The 21,759-nt window shown below is 42.7% G+C and overlaps 1 protein-coding gene across 2 annotated transcripts in view; it reads left to right on the top strand.

The window, feature by feature from the left end:
* The first annotated feature begins 3,806 nt into the window (after nt 1–3,806).
* Nucleotides 3,807–21,759, top strand: part of PDE8A (phosphodiesterase 8A) — a 142,900-nt gene continuing 124,947 nt past the window's right edge. The window contains exon 1 of one of the 2 annotated variants that reach the window (XM_032699990.1): nt 3,807–4,255. In XM_032699990.1, the coding sequence (XP_032555881.1) occupies nt 4,190–4,255 (66 nt within the window). In that variant the 5' untranslated portion in view covers nt 3,807–4,189. Of the gene's footprint in view, nt 4,256–13,055; nt 13,185–21,759 lie in introns of those variants that run through there. The other variant, XM_032699991.1, reaches the window with a different exon arrangement.

The raw sequence follows: 21,759 nt of genomic DNA, 5'->3' as shown, positions 1-21,759 counted from the left end.
TGTCTATTACCCTGTTTTGACACGTCTGCTTGAGGGAGCAGCGTGGAAGTGACAGGCCAGGGCAGCCTGCATAATGGGCAGCCTTATCAGGGCTTGGGTCAAAGGTCTGTCAGATCTGAGGTCTGAGTTTTATGCTTGCATCTACCATGTGTTCAGGTGAACATCCAGCTTCATGAGGTCTGAATACTGTTGGGGTGTCACTAATGGCTCAGCATTGCCAGGTGCGGGGCAGCTTGGAATAAACCTGCTCCCAGCCTGATGTCAAATGAACCGTGTCTGTGGCACTGGCACCTTCCCTCTGGTGTGACTTCTCACGTGGGTGTTCTTGTTGGTGTGAGCTCAGCTGGGAGCCTTTTACTCTGTGATATTTGCACGACCTCTTCTGTCTGCTGGACCACCTATTTTTGTGAACTTGATGAATCCTCTTATTGAGTTTACGTGAATCTGGCCCTATTTCAAGGAACTCGGGCAGAGCCTGCAAGTAATACAAAGCAACTTCCGTAGGAAATAAAATGAGAAATAGTTTTTAGCTTTCCCTGCTGGTCCAGAAGAAATAAAAGTCATTTCAGACACGTTCACAGTGCTTTCTGCTTGCCTTTGTGTTAGAAATGCAAAGAGTTGTTTTGTCTCTATGGCCCCCTCCATTTAACTGCTCCTGTTCTGCAGAGGTGAGTGTTGTTCCTGCCTGCTTTCTGAGGGAGAAACTGCACCATGCTGTGGGCGATCCTGAAATAAAAAAAGGAAACTGATACCCGGCGGCAATTACAGCTCTCACTTCCTGGTCTCTGCTCCTGGGCTGTACTTCAAAGCCGTCTTTAGACCCATCTGCACTTTCCCTTTTCTTTTTCATCCTTTCCTTTCCTGGTGGACTTTGACATAGGGACTGCAGATGTACAAATGGGCTAAAAAGTTTAGTGTGGCTTGGTATCGGGGCTACATCCTCCAGCCACAAGTCACCTCCCAATGCAGGAAAGAGCCACCATCCTTGTTTTACAAGGGAAAACCACCGAGCTGCAGAGACAAATGTGTCTGGCCTGTCATTGCCCAAGAAGCTAGTGACTCATCCATCGGGAGAGTCCTGATTTCCTAAATTAGTTTGGAGTAAACCAAGCTGTGGGCTATCCTTCCTGTGATCTGACACAACTCAAAACAGATGTCTGGTTTACACTAAAGGTTGAAGCTGAAAACTTTGTGAGTTTGCTTCTCCACAGCAACTATAGGAAAGTTTATCTTATGTTATGCTGCGTATGTGAAAAGCGTTTCCTTTGAATGCTCTGTTTTAAATTAGGAAATGGCCAATTCAAAACCAAAAAAACCTGTGAAAATTACTGCCACAGAATGCCATCAAAGCAGAAGACATAACACGGACACCTATGTGGATAATGAGATAGAGCACTTTTGCTTGGTATTTAATGCAAGCAAACTTCAGAAGGCTGCATTTGCCTACTCTGGAACATAGCTAGTGTGTCACTAAATATGTGACCTGTAAAGAGAAACCAGAGAAAAAACAAAATGCAAAGCAATTTGATGTTTCAGGTAGGCCCTCGCCTGCTCTATTAAAATTCAAATGGCGATTAATGATCAGAGATTTTTGCCCAAGAGAGTAAAAGGAAAGCTGGAAAAAAGAGTCCTTGAAGCTGCTGTAATAAACAGCCCTTGTGAATAACTGGGGCAATGATTGGTGAAGTCCCTCCCCGGCCCATTCCTGCCTTGCACCCTGCCTGAGCTCGAGATGACCCCAGCTGGGCAGGGAGGGCTGGCCAGAGGTGCCTCAGAAATCAGGGTCAGCTCTGGAAAGACTGTTGGGTTCTGTGCTGTGAAAGCTCTTTAGTTCTCAGAAAATTACCTGGGCATGTGGAATCACAAAAAGTGATTCCTGGAGAACATTTGTAGCAGGATCTTCCAGGTGGGAAGGGATTATCTGATCTGCTTATCTGCTGGTTTGGATAGTGAGTTCATGTGAACAATTTCAAAACAGAAAACTCGCTCAACTGTGCTGCTGCAGTGAAATGAGCATGTTCCCAGGATCTCAAGGACTGTAGGCTTGTGCTGGGCACTGGCAGAAGTCTGGGATGGTGTCACACTTGTGCATGTGGGGATAAGTCAGCTTTGGTTTTCCTTGGGTTTGTGTGGGCAAATGATAGGAGGAGCCTACCTGTCAGTAGACAGAGGTGTAAGTTTGATGAAGACATTGAATATCTCCAGTGCACAGTTTACTGTTCTTGTGAGATAGTAGCACTGAGTACTGTCTATTGTACTAGTCTTACATCACAGGAGGGGAACTGAGGCACAGGGCTTTAGATTTACATCTCAAAATCACAGAATCAGTGGCAAAGACAAACCAAATTGCTGGTTTCCAAATCTCCCATCGTTTGCCTTGCTCTCTGTATAAAGATAGATCTACACCCTCATACTTCTTGCCTGTTTTGTTGCATTTGCCTGGCTCAGTCAGACATACTCAGTGTTTGAGGACCTTTGTAACTATTATGTCATAACCTAGATAGACTATTCTAGTTACTGACAGTTTTGTAAAATGTAATCTCAAACTGCTTAAAGACCAATTTTAACTAAAGTGCTGAGAAATATATCACAAAATCCCACATGAATAATGATGAGTATATAATGATGAGCAAGTAATCTCAACCAAATCACTTATGTGCTTTGTGCTTCAGTGGCAGAAAGAGGTCTAAAAATCAGACTCCTGTACTGTTAATTTTTAATGATGCTGCCATTATGAATATTGCATTCAAATATTTCATGTTTGGACAGAATTAACTTTAATCTTTCTGCAGTGTTGCAGTTTTTCCCCCCCCCAAAAAAGTTGTCTCCTGCCATATAGATATTTATGAAGAGTTGTTCAGCAAGAAGCGTTGCATATCAGAGAGAGGAAAAAGTGGCCGTACTTTCTCAGAGTAGCCAGTGACCCTGGACTGCTCTGCTTTGGGGATTCTTAAAGGAAGACCTTTCCCGAGCAGGCCAAGTAGCTGCACTGAAAATGAAGCCATGTTTGTCTTTAAATAGATGCCAGAGATCACAGTTGGTTTCGAAATTTTAGGGCGCCAGTTATCTGCAATGGCACTGCCTGATATGCAGTGTAAACAGAACAAAGAGGATCGATCTTTTGTTACCTGCTTTTATTTATGTTTATTGAAGTCCCTTTCTATAACATATACCATGTGTTTGGAGGGAAATGTCACTTCCTAAATTGAGTGTGCTCCTTTAGGTATGTGGTTACTCTTGAGAAAAATAATCCATTTGCTTGAGCAAGCTCCTTTAAGCAGTCTTATGATATAGCATGATTTTTACTGACTCTGGAAGGGAAGGGAGGCTATTTTGTAAATTCATCCTTATTTTATGTAATCTTCTGAGAGTGAGTGGAGATTTTTTAAGCTGAGCATGTGGCAGATGGAAGTCTTCTGGGCACCTGGATGGGAACTTGAGATCTCTGCTGCAAGGTACCCTGTGGGTGTTACCCACCCAGCCTGCTGGGGCACATGGATCTGCACATCCTTAGGGAGAATGCTGAAGGGTTTTACCCCAACGGTGTTCACAGATAGAGCTTTGTGGGCTTGGATGTGGCCCATGCATGTCTGCTGAGACCTTTGCGTCCATCAAAATTAATTTATCTCAGAACATTCAGCCCCCTGCCATCTTCTCTGGTCTTCTGTCTCTAATAAAAATATTTATCTACCCAAGCAATAGGTTGAATGCAAGTTGGCTTTATTACTGTAGTGACGTTGAACGCTTGGTTGCTGGGTAACCTTGCTTCTGATTTTATGGTCTAGTCCAGCTCTGGCAGCAGAGAGGTGTGGCCATGTACTGCACTCTGTTGTCAGGCTTCTCCTGAGATGATCAGAGGTTCAGTGTCAGTTCTCCTATAGCACCTGGGAAGCTGTAGACATTTGCCATTTGTTATGTGAAAACCTGGATCCACAAGGAAGGTCTGAGAGAGATACATGCCTGACAAGAGGAACTATCAAGGCTTAAAAGAAAGGCCAAGCTCTGTGAAATCCAGCATGGAATCAGGATCTGCAACCTTGAATTAGACAAGTGAGCATAAAACTGACATCTGACTTACTGCAGGGCTTTCGCAAACTGGGATACTAGAGCCTCATGGTTTGGTTTGCTTTTTCTTGGAGGGTGATTTAATGTTTTTCATTGGAAAATAAGGTTTTGCAACTAATCAGACATGGAAGAAAATGAAGGAGCAGATATTTTGGAAACCAGCTCTGTCTCTAACGGTCCTTGGTGCAAGGTGAGAACTTTTTCCCTCCCTCCCCACAATTACAGAAATTATTATCTCTTTCTACTGTTTACAAGTGACTTCAGTAAACCATTGCCCTTGGACCAGACTGAATACAACCTCTGCATCAGCTTTGTAAACAACTTCAGAAATTCCTTAGAGCAAGGTTGTGCTAAACATCAGACATAGAAATAAAATGGTAATGTGTGTGGTTAAGCGACTGTCATCCGCCTCGCTGGAAGTTTCAAATATCTGAGTAACTACAGGTTTCTGTGCCGTGGAAACTACCAAAATAGTTTTCTTAGGTGTTTGGAAAATCCAGAAACTTCTTGTAATTTTAGCAAAGCCACTGCTTTAAGATTTGCAGGTCAAATGTGTTTAGTAAAACCATAGCAAGCATAGGGTAAGATAAGCATTAACCTGGGCAAACAAATTGACAATTTAACTGCATGGAACTCAGTGTCCAGCAAACTCCTCATATTCTCCCAGAGCTCATTGGAGAGCATTTAACCTTTCGAATGGGTCAGCTGTGCTTTTTGTCAAATACCGAACAATGACGTTCAGAGATTGTTTTCTGTTTGCTTGTGTTTGTAATTTGATCTCATGTAACAACATTGTCCTCGGCTCACATATAACCATGGGGGTAACTCTGACATCCTGACTGAAAAAAAAACTTGTTGTTTCCTGTGCTTGAAATTTGAAAGATTTCCAATTTGGACAGGTTTGCATGTTTATAGTAATCTCATCCTGTTACTTGAAATTAAACGATTATGATTTGGGGAGCTGGGTATTCTACCTCCATTTTGGTTTGCCCAAAAATACTGGGGTTCGTTTTCTTCACAAATTTTGGAGAGGACTGGTAGAAGTTTTGCTGTTGCCTGTGCTGAGGCCAGGATTTCAGTCCAGACATTCATGCTTTGGAGAAGGAGTCTCTGGGAGATGACATCAGAAATGTGCCAGTTGACATTCTGGCTCAGAATTGCCTTTTCTTCATAGGAATTACTGGAAATTAAGACAGAGAACTTAGGAAACTGGCAATCTGAAAATATCTGAGTGCTTGCTACTTCTTAAAAAATATTCTTAGTGAGTACAGACGTGTGTATCTAATGAAAATATGTTTGGTTTCAAGAGCCGGTCAAGTGAAAGGAACTCAATCACCTTGTCCTATTGGAACATCTGCTGAGCTTGGTGCACCTCAGGGCACTGCCCAGATAGTCGTTCTCATTAGTGCTTAGGGTCTTTCACTTGAGTATATCTAACAAAAACATGCATTGCTGTTGCATTTGCTGCTTTTACTTTCTTGTTTACTAAGTTGGATATCCAGTTGAAAGATAGAAGCAACACACCAAAAAAAAAAAAGAAGAAAAAAAAGGGACAAACCAATGAGAGCAGTTTGTAAACACCAAGGCTGAAAATTATTCACCCCAAATATTTGGCAAATTGGCAACAATAGCAGATTATGTTTACAGAACTCTGGACCAGTTTGCAACCAAAATGTCTATTTTCATAGCATACTGTTAATCTTGGATCCTGATTTCTGTGGAGGTAGAGAATTAGTAACTGATTTCTGGAAGTACTTGCTCAGTCAATTTTTACTACATCTGCAAGTGTGCCTTGTTTCAAGAATATTGTCACTTTTTTAGACTGAGATTTTAATTCCTGGGAGCCTGGGTAGGATGCATGCCTGTGGCAGGAGAGAATATATTGAAAAATAACATGCACTCTCTCATGGCCTATAAGTTCACAGTTTAGGTGAAGTTTTACATATTACTGTTTCACAGTTCATGGAATATGATTTTCCTTCTGTGAAACTGATATTTTCTAGTTTTTCCTTTAAAAAATGGGGAAAACTCCACTCTATTCCAGAAAAAACCACCATATTTTAGTTATGTTGGTTGCAGTCTTAACAATTTTACTTCAGTGTGATAGCACATTTTTTCTCAATAAATATTGAGAAATAATATTGAGAATAGCTCATTAATCAACCACTCAGCAACTGTCTTTGCATCTTTCAAGTGCAAATTTGTGTTTGTAAATAACTTTGCATCTTATTGCGGGTACAAATGTTACTCATTAGAGCCTCTTTGTCGCCTTCCCAAAATGAGGCAATTGAAGATCCAGCTACAAATATTTGTGTTTGTGTTTCCTATCTTAGTGTTTAGTTTAAGAGGGTTCAGTCTTATCTTAATGTTTAGTTTAAGAGAGTTCAGTCTTAAGCAAAATGCGTTGATGTTCTTTTATTTATGTTTATCATAAAATGCTGTCATTTTCTGTAGTTAGGCTGGGAAACACTTGTGCTGTAGCTCAGTACAGGGACCTGCATAAGGGCTGGCTCACACCAGCAAGGCCTTGCTTTCATAGAATTTTAAATGTACTTGTAGGTTTTTAAATAAAAAAGAAGCTGGTTAGTTATTAACTTGCAGAAATATCTGATTTTAGAGAACAGAAGATTACAAAACAAACTGGATTTTCACCAGCTCCTGAAGGGCAAACAGAACACTGCATCTGGGGGGGGAGGGGGGGGGCAAGGAAGAAATTTGTTCCTTGCATTTCCCTGCAGTGTGTTTTTATGTTGAAGCTTTTTCACTCTAATAGTACTTCATGTAAATGTTAATTAGCACTCCAGGGGAAATGTGTTAACAAATGCACCTTTGACACAGGTCCACAGCTACGTTTTTGCTCTGTAGCTGCAGGCTGGAAAGATTAGCTGGCAAAATAGCTTGTGCTGCTTTTGAGGAAACTCTTCAAACAGGAGTTCAGTGGAGCTTGCTGAATGCTTTGACTTTGTTGCTCCGCTGCAGCTCAGACTGTGCTTGCTGCTCTACAGAAGAGCTGCTGGGTAAAATGTGAGCACTTGTAAGAATGAAGATCAAACTCCTAGAAAAGGGATACTTCTAGCCATTAACAGGCTTCAAATAAGTCTGCTTGGGCTATGGCTTTCATGTGATGAATAAAAAAAATCTTGACTTAGCACAAACTTTGTGGCAGAAATGATTCCTCCTCCCGCAGTGCTGATCTCGATTAGCAATAACTACCGGTGGTAAAGTAATTCCTGTAAGTTGTTAGAGTAGAAAGGTAACAGTGACAAACACATTTACCTCATCACTGCACTTCTTCACCTTTCCATAAACAGCACGTCAGAGGTTCAGAAATGGAATTTATTTGTAGGATGGGATTTTCCAGCAGTATTCAAACCTGCCTCGATTTAGGTTAACAATATCTTGTGGTAGTTTCTGACCAGATTAATTCCCTAACCTGCCATGACTTCTGTGAAAATATATGGAGGGCCATTTCTCAAGATTTGGTGTGTTCAGCTGTTTATTTCTGTGCAGTATCAAATCCTGATTTCTCCCTGATGAGAAATAGCTCATATTTAAGACACTTACAGTGAGAAGAGTCCAAGGTTACTAACAGCTCTCTGGAAATGAAGTTGGTAATTTCAGCCCAGCCCTCATGAGACTGGTCTGGGGTTTGCAATAGCGATGAAAGCCCTGCTGCAGGAGCATGCCTGTGTCTTCAGGAGTGAAGGGCAGCACTGTTAAAGGGAGTCCTCCCCTTCCCTGGAGCAGGATGTTGCATGAAGGATACTGGTGTTACCACGTGGCTCTTAATTGGGTGGTCTGACTGTGGCATCCTTCTTGTGTTGCCCTCAGTGGGTACTTGCAAGAAATGTGCCTTATACTTTTTTCCTTCCTGTAAAATTATTTATTTCTGGCTATTTTGGCCCTGTGGGGAGTTTCAAGCCTGTGAGCTGTTGCTGGTGAGGGTCATCAGCCTCTCTTTTGGAGCTGACTCAGGTTTTCAGAGACTTCAGCAAGAAGTAGGAGGGTGGGCAGAATGTGACCTAGGGCATATCTGAGTGGTGAATTGCCCCAGGAAGCCTGACCTCTAAATATGTCGGCCATGGAGAGGCACTGCTGCTTTCTGCTCACTGCATCTCCAGGTTACAGGTGTGAACCAGGCTGTGCAGAGTGTTCTTGGGCTGCTTGTCCCAGCTGTGCCTTTAGCTTGGCTTTGCCTGTGGACCATGGTCTGGGACAGCCCTGAGATGGTTTCCCGGCAGAGAGAGAGTTTGTGTGAGCACTCTTATTTTGAAGTGCAGGTGAAAGAAACACCAATCTTCTCCGCAGTGGGAGATCTCTTCACTTTGAATTGCTGCTAGATAAATGTGGCCTTGACTCAGTGAAATATGTCCAAAACTACTGGATGGAAGCCCTCTGGCACAGTACTGCACGAGGATGCTGCTGCTCAGGAGGAGAGTTTTATTGTGTTTCATTCTGCTCCCTCCTTGCCCCTGCAGGGAGCCCCATCTGAGAAAACAGCCCCCCAGTTGTGGTCAGAGCTGCCCAAACCTCCTGTGTGGTGAGGCACCGAGCGGGGATGGGGAACCTGTGAAGGCACCCACAGCACACAGGCATCCAGGCCTGCCCTGGAGTGTGCTGCTGCTGCTGCTGCTTCGTGGACTCCATCAGCCCCTCTGTGCATGGCTGGATTTTGGCCTCAATCTACCTGCCAAAGAAGTGGTGATAGAGGTCAGACCTGAGCTATGCTGGTTGATGCTGTGGATGTGTTAAATGGCTTTATTAAGAGTGATGGGCTTGGTTAGCGTCTGGCCCTGCTTCTGCTGAAAAATTCGATGTGAGAGGTGCTGGGCTCTGGATCTGGCTGCCAGTAAGCTCTGGTAGGCAACATTCTGCCTTTGACACCAGGTTTTCCTAATGCACCAGGACCTGAAATCCCTGCTCAGACCTAATTCTGCCTAAAACCAAGTGTTTTCACCCAGGGAAGGTGTGAGACAAGGCTGTGTGAGGGAGCAGCAAAGCCTCACAGAGACATCTCCTTCTCCTTCAGGCTGTGGCACAAGGGCCACAGCCTGAGGAGGAGACAGCACGTGGCACCTCCAATGTCAGTTGGCAGTAGGTTATAATCAAGCAAACTGCCTGCTTCTGTGTCCTGTGGTGGTGACAAAAGATAGAAGTAATTTTTATTAAATTCTGGTTTCAATAGCTCCCCTTCCCACCTGATTGTAATTAGTCTTCTCAGCTGTTTTACTTTTGCCATTTGTTTCTATATTCATAAATCTTGTCTTCCAATTTTTAGCAAAAATAGATATACCAGTCATCAGTTGTCTGAGATCATGTAAAAATTGAAACTTAAGGACAGCAGTTCCATCCACAGAGTTGCTGTCTATCTGTCTGGCTTTGGTTTTGGCTCCTGCTGTAAGTAATCTAACTTCTCACCCTGCCAGGTGTTAAAATTCAGCTGAAGACAAGTGCAAAACTCTCTCAAGTTTTGATAACTTGTTTGCTGTCTAACTCAGCAATAATCTGGTTCTCACATTCGAGTAAAATGATCACCCAGCAGGAACTGGACCTCTGTCTTGTTGAACGACAAATGTTGCTTTAGTTGCTTAAAAGGAAAACATACAAGAAGTGCAGAATTCTTGTTGACCCAACAACTGGAAGAAACATCACAACATTTCCTAAATCAACACATGGCAATTTTCAAAACAACATCTAAACAGCAACCAGAAGCTTATAAGACAGGATATGATACTATGACCAAACCAAGACATTGAATCTTTCCTGCCTAAACCGTGGGGAGGAGCTGGGAGCTCTCTTTGATGACGTCGGCTCATGTCTCAGAAGAGCTGCTTGTGCATGAACATACCTGCTTTGCAGTCAGGAAATTTAATTATTGCTTTCACAGTAGCCCTCACAGAGTACCCTCTGCATGAAATATGCATTCATATGTGATGTGTTCCATAATTTTTTCTGTTTCTGCATATGGGGTTAAGGTTAATGTTCCATACACTGTGGACAAATACTAGTTGCTATGGGTACCATAGCCTTGAATTTCCTGTCTCCCGAGTGATTAAATTCCCCACCTTAATTTTACTTTATTGGTTTGTTTCTGTAACTCCTTATTTCCTTGGTTTGCTCTCCTTGAGTGAGCAAATCAGGACATTTCACAGGCTACTGGGATCTACTCAGGCTTCTGTATTTTGTGCACCAGTGTCAGGAAAAATTGAGTGTTTTTCACAAGGCGTATGAAGCAGCAGGTAATAGAGCGAAGTGACACAAGGCACCCCAAGGGCTGTGTGAGCCCTGGCTCTGCAGTGGATACCCCAAATTCTTAAAGCCTCTGCTGCTGGAGACCACCCAGCCTCTCTGGACTCCAACACTTGTGTAGCTTTACCGTTGAAGTGTTCCTTCCTGCTGTGCTGTCTCTGTGCTGTGTGAGCCCATCTCCTGCAGGAGATGTGGAGAACAACTTTATCTGTTCTCCTCCTCAGGAGCCTAATGCTGGTAACAGCCAGATTGAGCAGTCTGCCTGCTTACTGGGATTCATATGGAGAGTATCAGGAGGAATCTGGTGGAGTTTGAGGGTTTCTGTCTCAGGTCCTACAATAACAACAGGGCTGCATTTGGCTGATGGGATTTGGGGGCCTTTGCAACACTGCCAGCTGCTCTCCCAGTGCTTTACAAACTGTCCAGATGTTTAGGTGTATTCCATAATCCTAGCCCTCCAGAAAATAATACTGAAATGGGAATGACAAGCTATAAAAATATAGCCCTAGTTGGTAAGTAAAATGAATAAGTAGCTATTAAATGCAAAATGAAAAGGCATAAAGAAGCAGTGGGGAGCTTTTGCTGTTTAATCTGAAGTGTTCTATAAATAAAGCCAGATTGCTACATATTGACAAATTTGGTCACCCCTAATTTAAGGCATGTCATAGGCAGTGGAAAAAGTGTCCAACCGACCTGACTAATGTGGATAGAAATAGAGAGCAATTTGGAAAACTAATGCTAGAATGCCAGCTTTGTAGCTGCAGACCCTGCAGGCTGGATTTCAGTGCCATCAGCTGAACAGCACTTTACTTCGACAGCCTTCGTGGTATATTGAGGTTGATTAACTGGCACTGTTTACTTTGAAGTCATGATAATTAAAGCTGGAGTGTCATCTGCATTGTAATTAATATGCTCCTCTGCACCTAATTCATTCTGACAGTATAGATTAATGATGGTAAATGACCAACAAGGATTTATCGTGAGATGATTCTGCATTCTACAGGCTGCCTCAGACAATTACAGGAAGTGATTGTTAAGTTTAGGCTATTGTCCTGGTGTAATCGTGCATGTGCATTCTCAGCTTTGTTTTGCAGTAAAACCCATCCAAGGGCTTCATAAAGACTCAGTTATGGTCCCTAAGAGGCTGAGCCACACTCGTAAATGGGGGAGAGGGAAGTACAGGCTGGTGATACCACTCTGAGTTTTCAGTATCCCCGTGTGTGTAGCCCCTGCCGATACCAGTAGGAGCTGAGACTGAGCACTATTTCTGCAAATTAGATGCTTTTGCAAATGTAATTGTGTTGGGAGGTCAGGCAGTGGGGTCAGCTGTGCAGCGAGGTGCCTCTCTGGGGCTGGGAAGCCTTGTTTATTACCCGTGCTCTTCATCTGTGGCAGTGCTGGTGTCTCCTCCTTCAGTGCCATGGGGAGGAAGGGATCTTTTTCTCTGAGCATGGGCCACAGTAACTCAGCAGTCCTGTCTGCCAAGAATTGCTGTGTGTCTAAGCAATAGCCTCAAGAGTGGTCATTGTTCTGAATGACCAATGCACACCATATAAAAGCAATGTCCCCTCAAAACGAAGGTATTGAGTTCTCTGTGAGCTCAGAGCCTCAGGAGGTTTCACTAGTCAGGCTTGCAAAATCTTGACTTTCAAGCCAAACCAGTCACAGCTGGGGGACAACACCATATCATGGTAAGCAAAGGTCACTAAAAATTATATAAATGAAGTAAAATTTTCCAAAGCACATAAGGTGCACAATCTCTGCTTACTCCTTGCAAAAAGTCATTTCACCACTGCATTTTACTTATGATACCTTCCTTGTGTACACAAGGACTTAACCTAGCTTATTTAAACTGCCTCATGCATTGCTGCAAGAACACCTGATTAACAAGATGATCGATGTGTGCTGTTCCACTTGTCAATCAATAGGAATTAATATGCAGGAGACTAGTCCAAAAATGAGAGATTATAATGAAGATTTCCTTTTCTTTGTTTCACGCAGTGTTGCTGTGTGAGCAAACAGGTGCTAACAGGATGAGCAGAGCTCCACTGCCTCCCCTCTCTAAGGCTGGCATTTTCCTCACACCTTGACTGTTCCCTCATTTGTACCAATCCTAACCTTCCCCCTAGGAGTGGTTCTTCTGCCGCAGGATGTTCCGGGGGTGCCCCTCCAACCTCCTGTCAGTCCTACCAGCCTCTGCAGCACCTTTTTCAGTGCTGGCCACGAGCGTGGGGTTGGCTGAAGCTGTCATTGACCCCAAATGGACTCGAGTCAGCCTCTGGTGTGGTTGATCTACCAGTGTCATGTACTCCCATGCCAGACCAAGCACAAGGCTTAACTGCAAGTGGTTTTAGTGTTTATCGGAAAATATTGCTCTGTTTTGCCCGTGCAGCCCTGGGGACAGGAGCATGATCCTGGTAACTGCTGGTTGTGCAAGGGTGCTCTCTGTGCTACTTTCTGACGACACAGTTTCTCTTCTACCAGTAACCACAGGGGATGAGTAAATAGACCCGAGGGAACAAGAAAGGTGGGGAAAGAATGGAAAAGCAGAAACACTTTCCCCCCCCCGCTCCTTCTTCTTCCCCCTAGTAACGGAATCTATTGGAAAGTGGGCGTAGCTGAACTGGCCCTCCTTCCCAAGCCTCAGAGATGGTGATGAGGTGGCTTTGGAGGGGAGGAGCATGTGGATGAAAGAGGAGGTCTCTGGGGCACCATGGCCATGGAAACATGCAAAGTTGGTGTTACTGTTTGTTATTGTTGGCTGCAGAGACGCCTGCTCTGCACCTTCAGCCCTGAAGAAACTGGGGTACATCTGAAAGGGTTTATCTGTGAATAAGAAAATAGGGGTTGGGAGCAGAGCTGGATGAATGGTGAGTTTTTTTGTTTGCTCTCTGACCCCTCCCGCTCAGCTATGAAATGTAAACATAGGTCTAATGAAACTAAAAGCAGAGGTTCCTTTGGAGAAAATTGAGGTGGCTTAGGAGGAAGATTCTTAAATTTTGCAAAATGTTCTTATTCAGTCCCAAACAGAATGCCTGCTGTTGCTTTATAAGCTGTTTATGTTTGTCCCCTTTCATTTTGGAAAAGAAAAAATCAAACCCAAACCATTTCATTTAGAAAATACCAAAGCAAAACATTTCACAGAATCATAGAATAGTTGAGGTTGGAAGGGACCTCTGGAGATCATCTAGTTCAACTCCTCTGCTCAAAGCTTATTTGAATATGCTATATATTTCTGTTTTGAATTTTTGTTGATGTTCACAGTTATTTCCCAAATTTAGCTTGAATTTCCGAAGTTACCCTTCCTCCCCCCTTGTATTTTGGGGTCAACTTATTACTTACTGATTTTTTATTTCTTAGGCTTCTATATGGGAAATCTATGTCCTTTCTGCCAGGCTGACAATGTACACTGTCTTTAGACTTCATATAGAAAGTGTTTTCCAGATGTCATGGATTTCACATAGTTTCTCTTTTCCTCCGCCATATAGCTTTATATAACCACAAGTGTTCGACTTTATGTTTGCTCATTGCAGCACACTTGTGACTTAAAAAGATGTGGACACTCATGAGAGCAAAACATCAGTACTTGTTATAAAATAGTACTATACTGTCTGGTTGGCTTCCTACCTGTGTCCATACACAGAATCATAGAATCATTGAGGTTGGAAAAGACCTTTAAGGTCATCAAGTCCAACCGTAAACCCAACAAAGCCAAGTCCAACACTAAACCGTGTCCCTGACATCTCAAAATGCTGATCCATATCTGCCAATGATTTACTAAAGGGACAAAGTAGTGTCTGTCATTTATCCACTAGCTTCTTTTGCCAAGTAAAAAAAAAAAAGCAGCTGAGGACCCAGAAACATGAATGACTAGGATGCCTCAGACTTGGATGTGCCCAAAAGCTTACACAAAGCCTAAATAAGGCTGCATTGTGAAAGTAATTTGTGGTACCCATGACAGTGTCATCTTTGTGCCCTATGGGGTTTCACACCTGAATTCCTACTAGTTGGGGGTGAGTGAAACTGTCTTTTGCCTCTATGTGAAGTGCACTAATGGCAAGCTCATGTAAAGGAAACTCCTCACTTGATTCCAGTACAGCTTGAAACTTGTCCACTCTCTGAAATGGAGAGACAGTAATGGCTCTCTCAGAAAGTGCAACTCAGCCCTTCTACAATTTTTTTTCTTTTATTAAGGATTTTAATTTCCTTTCCTGCTTTTTCTTATTGCAAATAATAATTTAAAAAAACCTGCTAAAATTCAGGGGTTCCTTAGCAAAACTATTCCCTCATGCTTTCAGCTGGAGCAGTTTTCCAATACTGACATGAGCTCACAAAATGTTAGTCTGACTCTAAATAAAATTTTCCAGAGTTGGCCGAAGGTTTTGGCTTAGTTCTAGAATAAACTGTTTCGGAAATCTTTCTGGAGCGGATTCTGGATAACCTGGCACCATCTAAAGGATTAAAAAGTCATGCATAATTTGCCCTTTCAAAATACTCACGGCTTTTAAATTTCTCACCCCAGAAAATATCTTTCTTTTCATCAAACATCAGCTGTTTCCAATTGCTTCATTCTATTTTGGTCACTTATTCTCTCTTTTCCTTCCCATGCATGACTAAATATCTCCTTTAAATCAACTTGAGGCAATTCATTTTTCCATTCATCCATTCGGTTGTGCTGGTTTCTTTCACTGTTGGAATGCAACATGAATGTCATACATTGAAGGAGCAATATCATCTGTGCAGTCCTGAGTGAGGGAGTGCTTGGCGCCAGTTCTGCAGCTTAATATGAGAAAAACACGACAGCTGCTGGTTTCTGCATGTTTTAACTGGTTCATTTTCTGCAGCTCTGAGCAGAAATGCTGAGATCATGGCAGCCCCACACAGCAGTGTGATGGCCAGATCTGTGGTCCCACGGTGAGCATGCCAGCTCCTGGGTCAGTGGGATTCATTCTGTCTCAGCTCAGCACTAAGCTCAAGCAAACTGGGTTTTTTTGAGGGTCAGGTTGAGCCTATGAGCCAGGCCGTGCTGCTCCAGCCATGCTCCTTGTGAGTGATTCCAGGTGCCAGCCCTGATAAGATGGTCCATGAAAGTCATGCATCAAGCTTCAGTGACCAAGCTCTTCAGTAACCTTGTTTTGTTGCCCTCAAGTTAGAATGAAATTTCTCCAATCTTTGATCTCTTGTATAATGTACAAACACCCACCAGATTTCTGACCCTTGAGTATGCGACACATGCATTTTTCCTTTCAGTTGACAAACACAGAACCTGAAATTATCCAGGAAAAAAAAAATACCAAGGCCAAGTATAGGAAAGGGTTTGTTTTGTTTTGGATTTTTTTCTTTTGGTGAAGTAAAGAATATGCTGGAGACAGATTTGACAAAATGAATGATCCAGATTTTCGTGGCAGTTGCATCCCAGCTCTAGCTGTCATAGCCACAGCTGATCTAAGCTGTGCTGTGCACTGCAAGGGAAGGAATCGGGTTCAGGCCTGCCAGAAGGCCCTGAGCACTAAACCTTTCTGTCCAGAGTGGGATATGTAAAGCTACATTTCCCCAGGATTGCTGCCAAATGACTAATCTTGGACACTTTCAGGCATTCCAGCATGTCTGGTTAGTGGTTACTCTAGCCATCCTATCATGTTTTTGGGAACCAAATGTCTTGCATGCTAAAGCAAGGTGCATACTGTACATGGGGTGCCCATAATGGATGTAGGCAGAGTTCGTGGCCAGCACACAGTGACTTTACATCAAAGATAACCTTGTGAAGAGGGATCACTGTGTATGTACTCAAAGTCAGAGATGCAGGGGAATCAGACTCCTTTCTTTAAAGTTTACTTAGGAGTCATTGGCAGAGAGGGATTTTTAAACACAGAGTGAATGAATTAGTTCATTAACTTCTGTTTTCATTTCCATGCAACCTGTTATGGCAAGAGGTGAGCTAATGAAACCGTGCACTGCAATCAGCCCTTGCTCAGACAAGCATTACGCTATTTACAGTAAGAGAGCTCATGCTTTCTGCAAAGAGACCCCAAGCTCTGTTATATAACCTTGCTTGTTCCAATATACTAATGGAATCCCTAAAACTGGACTGTGGTGATTCTTTCATTGCATGGTTCACAGAGCTGTCTCAGGGCATACTCCAATGGGTATTCAAGCTTAATCTCATAGGATTTTCCTTTTTGTTTAAGGTGCAAAATATGTTTCTAGAACCAATAATGTCCAGACACTGACCATCTGTATGTCTTTGAATGCTTTCCTGTAGGCAGTACCTCTGCCAGAGGCTGCTTCTGGTTCATGTGAATGCTGTTTGGGGTTCACTGTACTTTTTACTTCAATGATAAATTATTGTGGTTTCCAAAGGTTAATCATTAGTGCTCTGCAGAAGAGATGTCCTGTCCAGATAGTGTGGTTTCCTTTTAATTGTCTTTTTGGATCTTGCTTTGTTCTTATCCTGTGGGATAATGTGCCAAAGATGGCACCGTGCAGGCTGTGTTGACAAGAGTTAAACTGCACTACAAAATTTTCCTTTTGATCCTGCTTTTTCTTCTGAACTCCCCCAACTCCTTTTTCCCCCTTATATGGAAGTCCTTTGCGCTGTATCTCTTGTTTGGATCAGTGTTTGATGGGTTGGATCAGGTCACAGTACTTTCTTGTCTGAGGCAGCATGGATATCCAAGAGGATGAGCTGACCTCCACAGCAGCTGGTTATGTGAGGAGGGAGCCATGTGCTGGTGAAATCGGCTTCCCAGCCCCAGCTAACACACTATGTTGTCTTGTCTTTATAAGTAACACTGAATCTTCTTATAAATGTATTAAATTTTGTGGTTATGTGAATCTATTGTCTTTGTTGAGAATTACAGTCAGTAACCAGTTGTACCAGTGCAAGGAGCTATTGTCATGTCCTAACCTGTTCCCTAAAATACCAGGTATCTTCACAGAGGAGGCTTAAAAGCCCTTTGTCAGGGTCCATTCACCCTGGCTAGCTAAGCCCAATTTTAAACTCACAGAACTCAATACTCGTGAAACACACTTCAAAAGAGGACTAAGTAGCTGCTTTAAGTGGGAAGAACTAGGGGCTGTAGATGCCACCCACCAGATTCCTGACTGGCTGGTCGGGATGTGTAAGGGTTGGGGACTGTCCCCCTGAACACTGTCTCCAGGGCAGTGCTGTGAGCCATCCCAGGTCGCTGGGCAGCCGTGCTCGGCCTTCCCGGCTCCGCTCTGCACCAGGAAAGGGAGGGAGTGCTCCAGCTGCATCCGGCCCGTCCGTCTGGCCACAGGAGGCCCTTGAAGTACAGAACAAAATAAATTCCTTCAACCCTAGCAATTTTCTCCAAAGCAGATCAGCAGGCGGCAGGCCTGTGTTCTGTGGCTTGCAGCGGGCATTCGTGAGTGTCCCGAGATGCCTGCGTTTTGATGACTATATCCCAAAGACATGCCTCTGGTGTTTTTCTGTGCCCACAAACAACATTTGAAAGACATCACATAGAGGACCAAAATCATCTCGAATGGCTTCAGTGGAGTTGCTTCTGATCCAAGAGCTCCTTGCCTGGGTACCAGCACTCAGGCACTCCGGGTGATTTGGCCACAGAGAGCCATCAGCAGGCTGGGAGAGAGCACATCAGCACACCTCTGTGTCTGCTGTCCATCCTGCCAGAACTGCTGCTCTCAAAGTCCCTCTTGAAAAGGAATTGAACTGTTATGCAGAAAATGCCAACAGTTCCATGCTCAGACAAGAATTAGTAAGTCTTTTAAACCAGCAGAGTTGAAAAAATAGGCTGAGATGAGAACTGTTTCCTTGTAAACTGTGGGAAGGTTGTCTGTGGGTTTCTGAGCTTCTTCAAAAGTGTCAGGTTATTCCCCACATACAAGTCGGAAACTGAATAACCCCACTGCATGTCTCCCCATACATCAGCTCCTTTTTCTGCTGTGGTTCCCATTCCTTACAAAGCTGGAAGATATTCCTTTCTAGGGGCAAACCTACTACCCTAAATGCTACATCACTTGACTATTACTAGCATTTTCCTGGTAAATTGACTTTCAGAGAAATGCACTCTACAATAAGTATCAGAAAGTTATTGTGATTAAAGTCTTTTAGATGATCATTAGGCAGTTCAACCCTGTGGCTGACCCCAAGAAGTTTCCCACTGATGCAGACCAAGGTGTGCTAACTCTAGGAGAGGCAAAGCATTACTGCAGAACATAGGTTATGAGACACTTGAAAAATATGGAATTGTACTTGGCTATATTAGCTGTCTTAAATATATGATTTCCCAGAAACCACTGAAGCTTTAAAAGATGGAGACTGATGAAGGGAATCAGCTTACAGCCTTACTTCTGGGCAGTGACAAATACTTCCTAGGTGATGTGGAGCAAGTCACTCAATATTTTCCCATCTATAGGAATTAGAATCATAAATCAACTAGTATTTATGATGTGTTCCAGTATGTCTGTGATAGGGCCATATAACTTTAGATAAAAGAAAGTTTACTTTTATTTGTTGTTCAAGAGATAAAAGGAAGCAGCACAGAAGAAATCCATGGTTTCTATAATCTCTTCTGTAAGTTCTTCTCTCGCTAAAGTGTTTAACAAAGCTTGGATGTAATGAATTCTAAACAAACGTGCCTAATTTAGCTGAACACTTTAAATTCTTTCAGTTATATGGCTCCGGTCTGTCTGTTTTTGTTTTACCTTTTTTTCCACTGCTGAGCTCCGTAATTGTTCCTTTTAGCCACAGTCACCTAAGGTCAGGCTGTACCTTGCTAAGGAGCCGAACCGCAAACAAGGCTGCCTAAATCACGTGTCTCCAGCCCATTCCTGTTATTAATCCTCCCCAGTTCTGGGCCTAGCACTTGGCAGAGCAACAAAAGTAAACTTTTTATCAGAAGTTCGCATTTTCTTCAAGTGGAGGATGAGCTGGATAATTCCTGCCTTTAGTTTTTGAAGAATATTCTAGTGTGGAAGCTACCAGATTTATTTTGATAATGCAGGGGGTACACATATATTGAAAGACCAGTGTTTGTGCAATGTGGGTTTAGTCTGATAAAATTCTGTTTCTCTTCTCAAAATGTCTTTTAGAGTGCTTTCATCAGTAAATATTCTGTCATTGTAACAAATATGATGCAGGCTTTAAACTGATGAGAAAATGGCCAAAGCATGTGCAGTTTATACTCTGACAGGAAGCTGTTCTGGGTATTTAGGTTTTGTCTGATATCTACAGCACTACAAAGAATTTTCATTCCTTCTTCAGTCTAGACAAGTCCCTTTACTTTCTCTTACTCCTATACTATTCACAGTGTTCATCTCTGCTTCCATTCTCGGTCTGTTAACTTCATTGCATGGGAGCAGCCACAGCAGATTCAGAAAATCCAATTGGAAAGGAGAGCAAGGTTGATATACTTTGTCCCCTGAGCCTCTGAGGAGCCAGTGCTATCAGTGCCTTGTGAATATAAGGATGTAACACAAAATGCTATGCTGGAATAAAGGTGGGATCAATCTGCCCTAACCAGGGTAGGTCAAACTGAAGCATCAGATAAATCCCTCATTTGGGAAAGTACAACTGTAATTTTTAATGTGTTGATATTAACAATATGTTACTATATTAAGATAATAAAAATGCTGTCATGTGGCAAAATGGTGAAAAAAGTTTTATAAAAAAAGTTAAAAGTAGAAATGATGAGGGCTGCCAGGAGAAAACATTGAGTGTTTTTATATTCCCCATATAGGCCAATATTTAGGTACATGTGGGAAAGTGCTTATGAATAAAAAAGCAAATCTGATTTAAAATTATCTGTTTGCCTACATGCCACGTCGTAAACATGAAGGAGAACCTCTAAGAGGAACTCTGGATACTAACCTCACTGCATCAGAGATGCAGAATCAGCAGGTATGAAAAAGTCTGGGTTTCCTTGGAAAACAATTTTGTGGAGAAGAAATGTCTCCTTCCATTTGACCAGCACTAAAAGCCTGTGACAGGCTTGAATCAACAAGCTCTTAGGGGCTGAGGTGATGCCATGGTGCCATTATGAGGACGAGCTTTGAGTTGCTCCTGGTGTGGCTCCCACCCTGCCCAGGATGCTCTGCCAGCACTGGCCCTTCCACAGGATCCTTTGTATCCTGGAGTCACCTTTTGGGGATAAGTTAATTTCTTTCTTCCACATATTAAGAAACAGCCAACATAGCTAGCCAGCAAAGGAATAAGCAACAATGTGTTTTACAAAGCACTTGCAATCAAAGGATCTGCTCCCTCTTACCTAAACCTGTGTCAGTGATTTCTGTCTGAGTGTCTAATGTTGCAGGTAATTCACACAGTGATGCAAATCTCCTAACTGTCACTATAGGTTAATGCCTTTTTTTACATTCTTAAATGTTCAACAGCTTGAGCTGCCAGTCAGGAAAGTTTGCATTTCTCTGGTTTGTTTTGTAAAAACAGTATCTGCGTGAAAGAAGTCAAAGTATCATACGTAACATGTACACCTACAGTCTCTCTCCGAGCACAGCACTTCCAAACAGCCCTTGTATACTAACTTTTTTTTCTGTTATTTAGCTTACAATATTAATAAAAACTTGAACGGAAATGCTGTGAGGGATGGAATTTGCTATATTGCCACTTTCTTCTTTAATTTGTTTTTCTTTTTGATCGTCTGTTACATAATCAGTGAAATACCTCGCAGCTGGACACAGAGTTTCTGCTGTGAGATGAATTTAGACTGTTCTCTCTTGTAGTATTTTTCTTGAATACCTGTACTTCTCCCCAGCGAAAAACTGATTTTGCTGGGATTTGCTGTTCCTCCTGAAAAAAAAAGCATAGCCGTGTGTGAAAAAAGCTTTTGTAGTGAGGTTCTTTTAAGTGTTTAGATAAATGTCTTATGTAGCAGACATACTTTCTTTTTTTCTTCTCAATTTACCCCCCCTCTCTGAACACATAGCTTTTCCCACGTGAATCTGTGAAATGCAGAGTTACTAAGTTAGTTTCCTTTTAAAAGGATAATCAATTTAGATCAGATTATTGAAGTCCTAAAGACTCAGCTGGTTTTTTGAAGAAGTGGTTATTTCTTTTGGTGCCCAAGACTGCCAAAAGGAAGATTTGGGGGTCTGAAGAGATGTCATGTGCATGGTATGATCCTGACCTTCTCAAACGACTCTTGACACTTGCCTAATCAACTTCCAAGAGTGCAAGGAGATGAACAAACTTTCAGTTGCTTTGTGCAGATTGGTATACTTGTTGTGCTAGTGAATTTAAGAGCTATTGTTCTGACTTGGTTATCTTAATTCATTGTGAGTGAAACTCCCTGAAAGCAGCAGTGTAAACCAGATTAGGTTTGTAGGGAAAGGTGCATTTGGCACTTGGAGCATGTGAGAGATAAGGGAAGGAGCAACATTGCTCCTGGGTACCTGCAGCCACCAGAGAGGCCTTTATGTGAAGGCATAGGAAGTAGGGAACTG

Source organism: Chiroxiphia lanceolata, chromosome 12, assembly GCF_009829145.1.
Source record: "Chiroxiphia lanceolata isolate bChiLan1 chromosome 12, bChiLan1.pri, whole genome shotgun sequence".
Lineage (NCBI taxonomy): Eukaryota > Metazoa > Chordata > Aves > Passeriformes > Pipridae > Chiroxiphia > Chiroxiphia lanceolata.
Note: the sequence above shows the minus strand (reverse complement) of the source record. Positions and strands in the feature narration are given on the sequence as shown.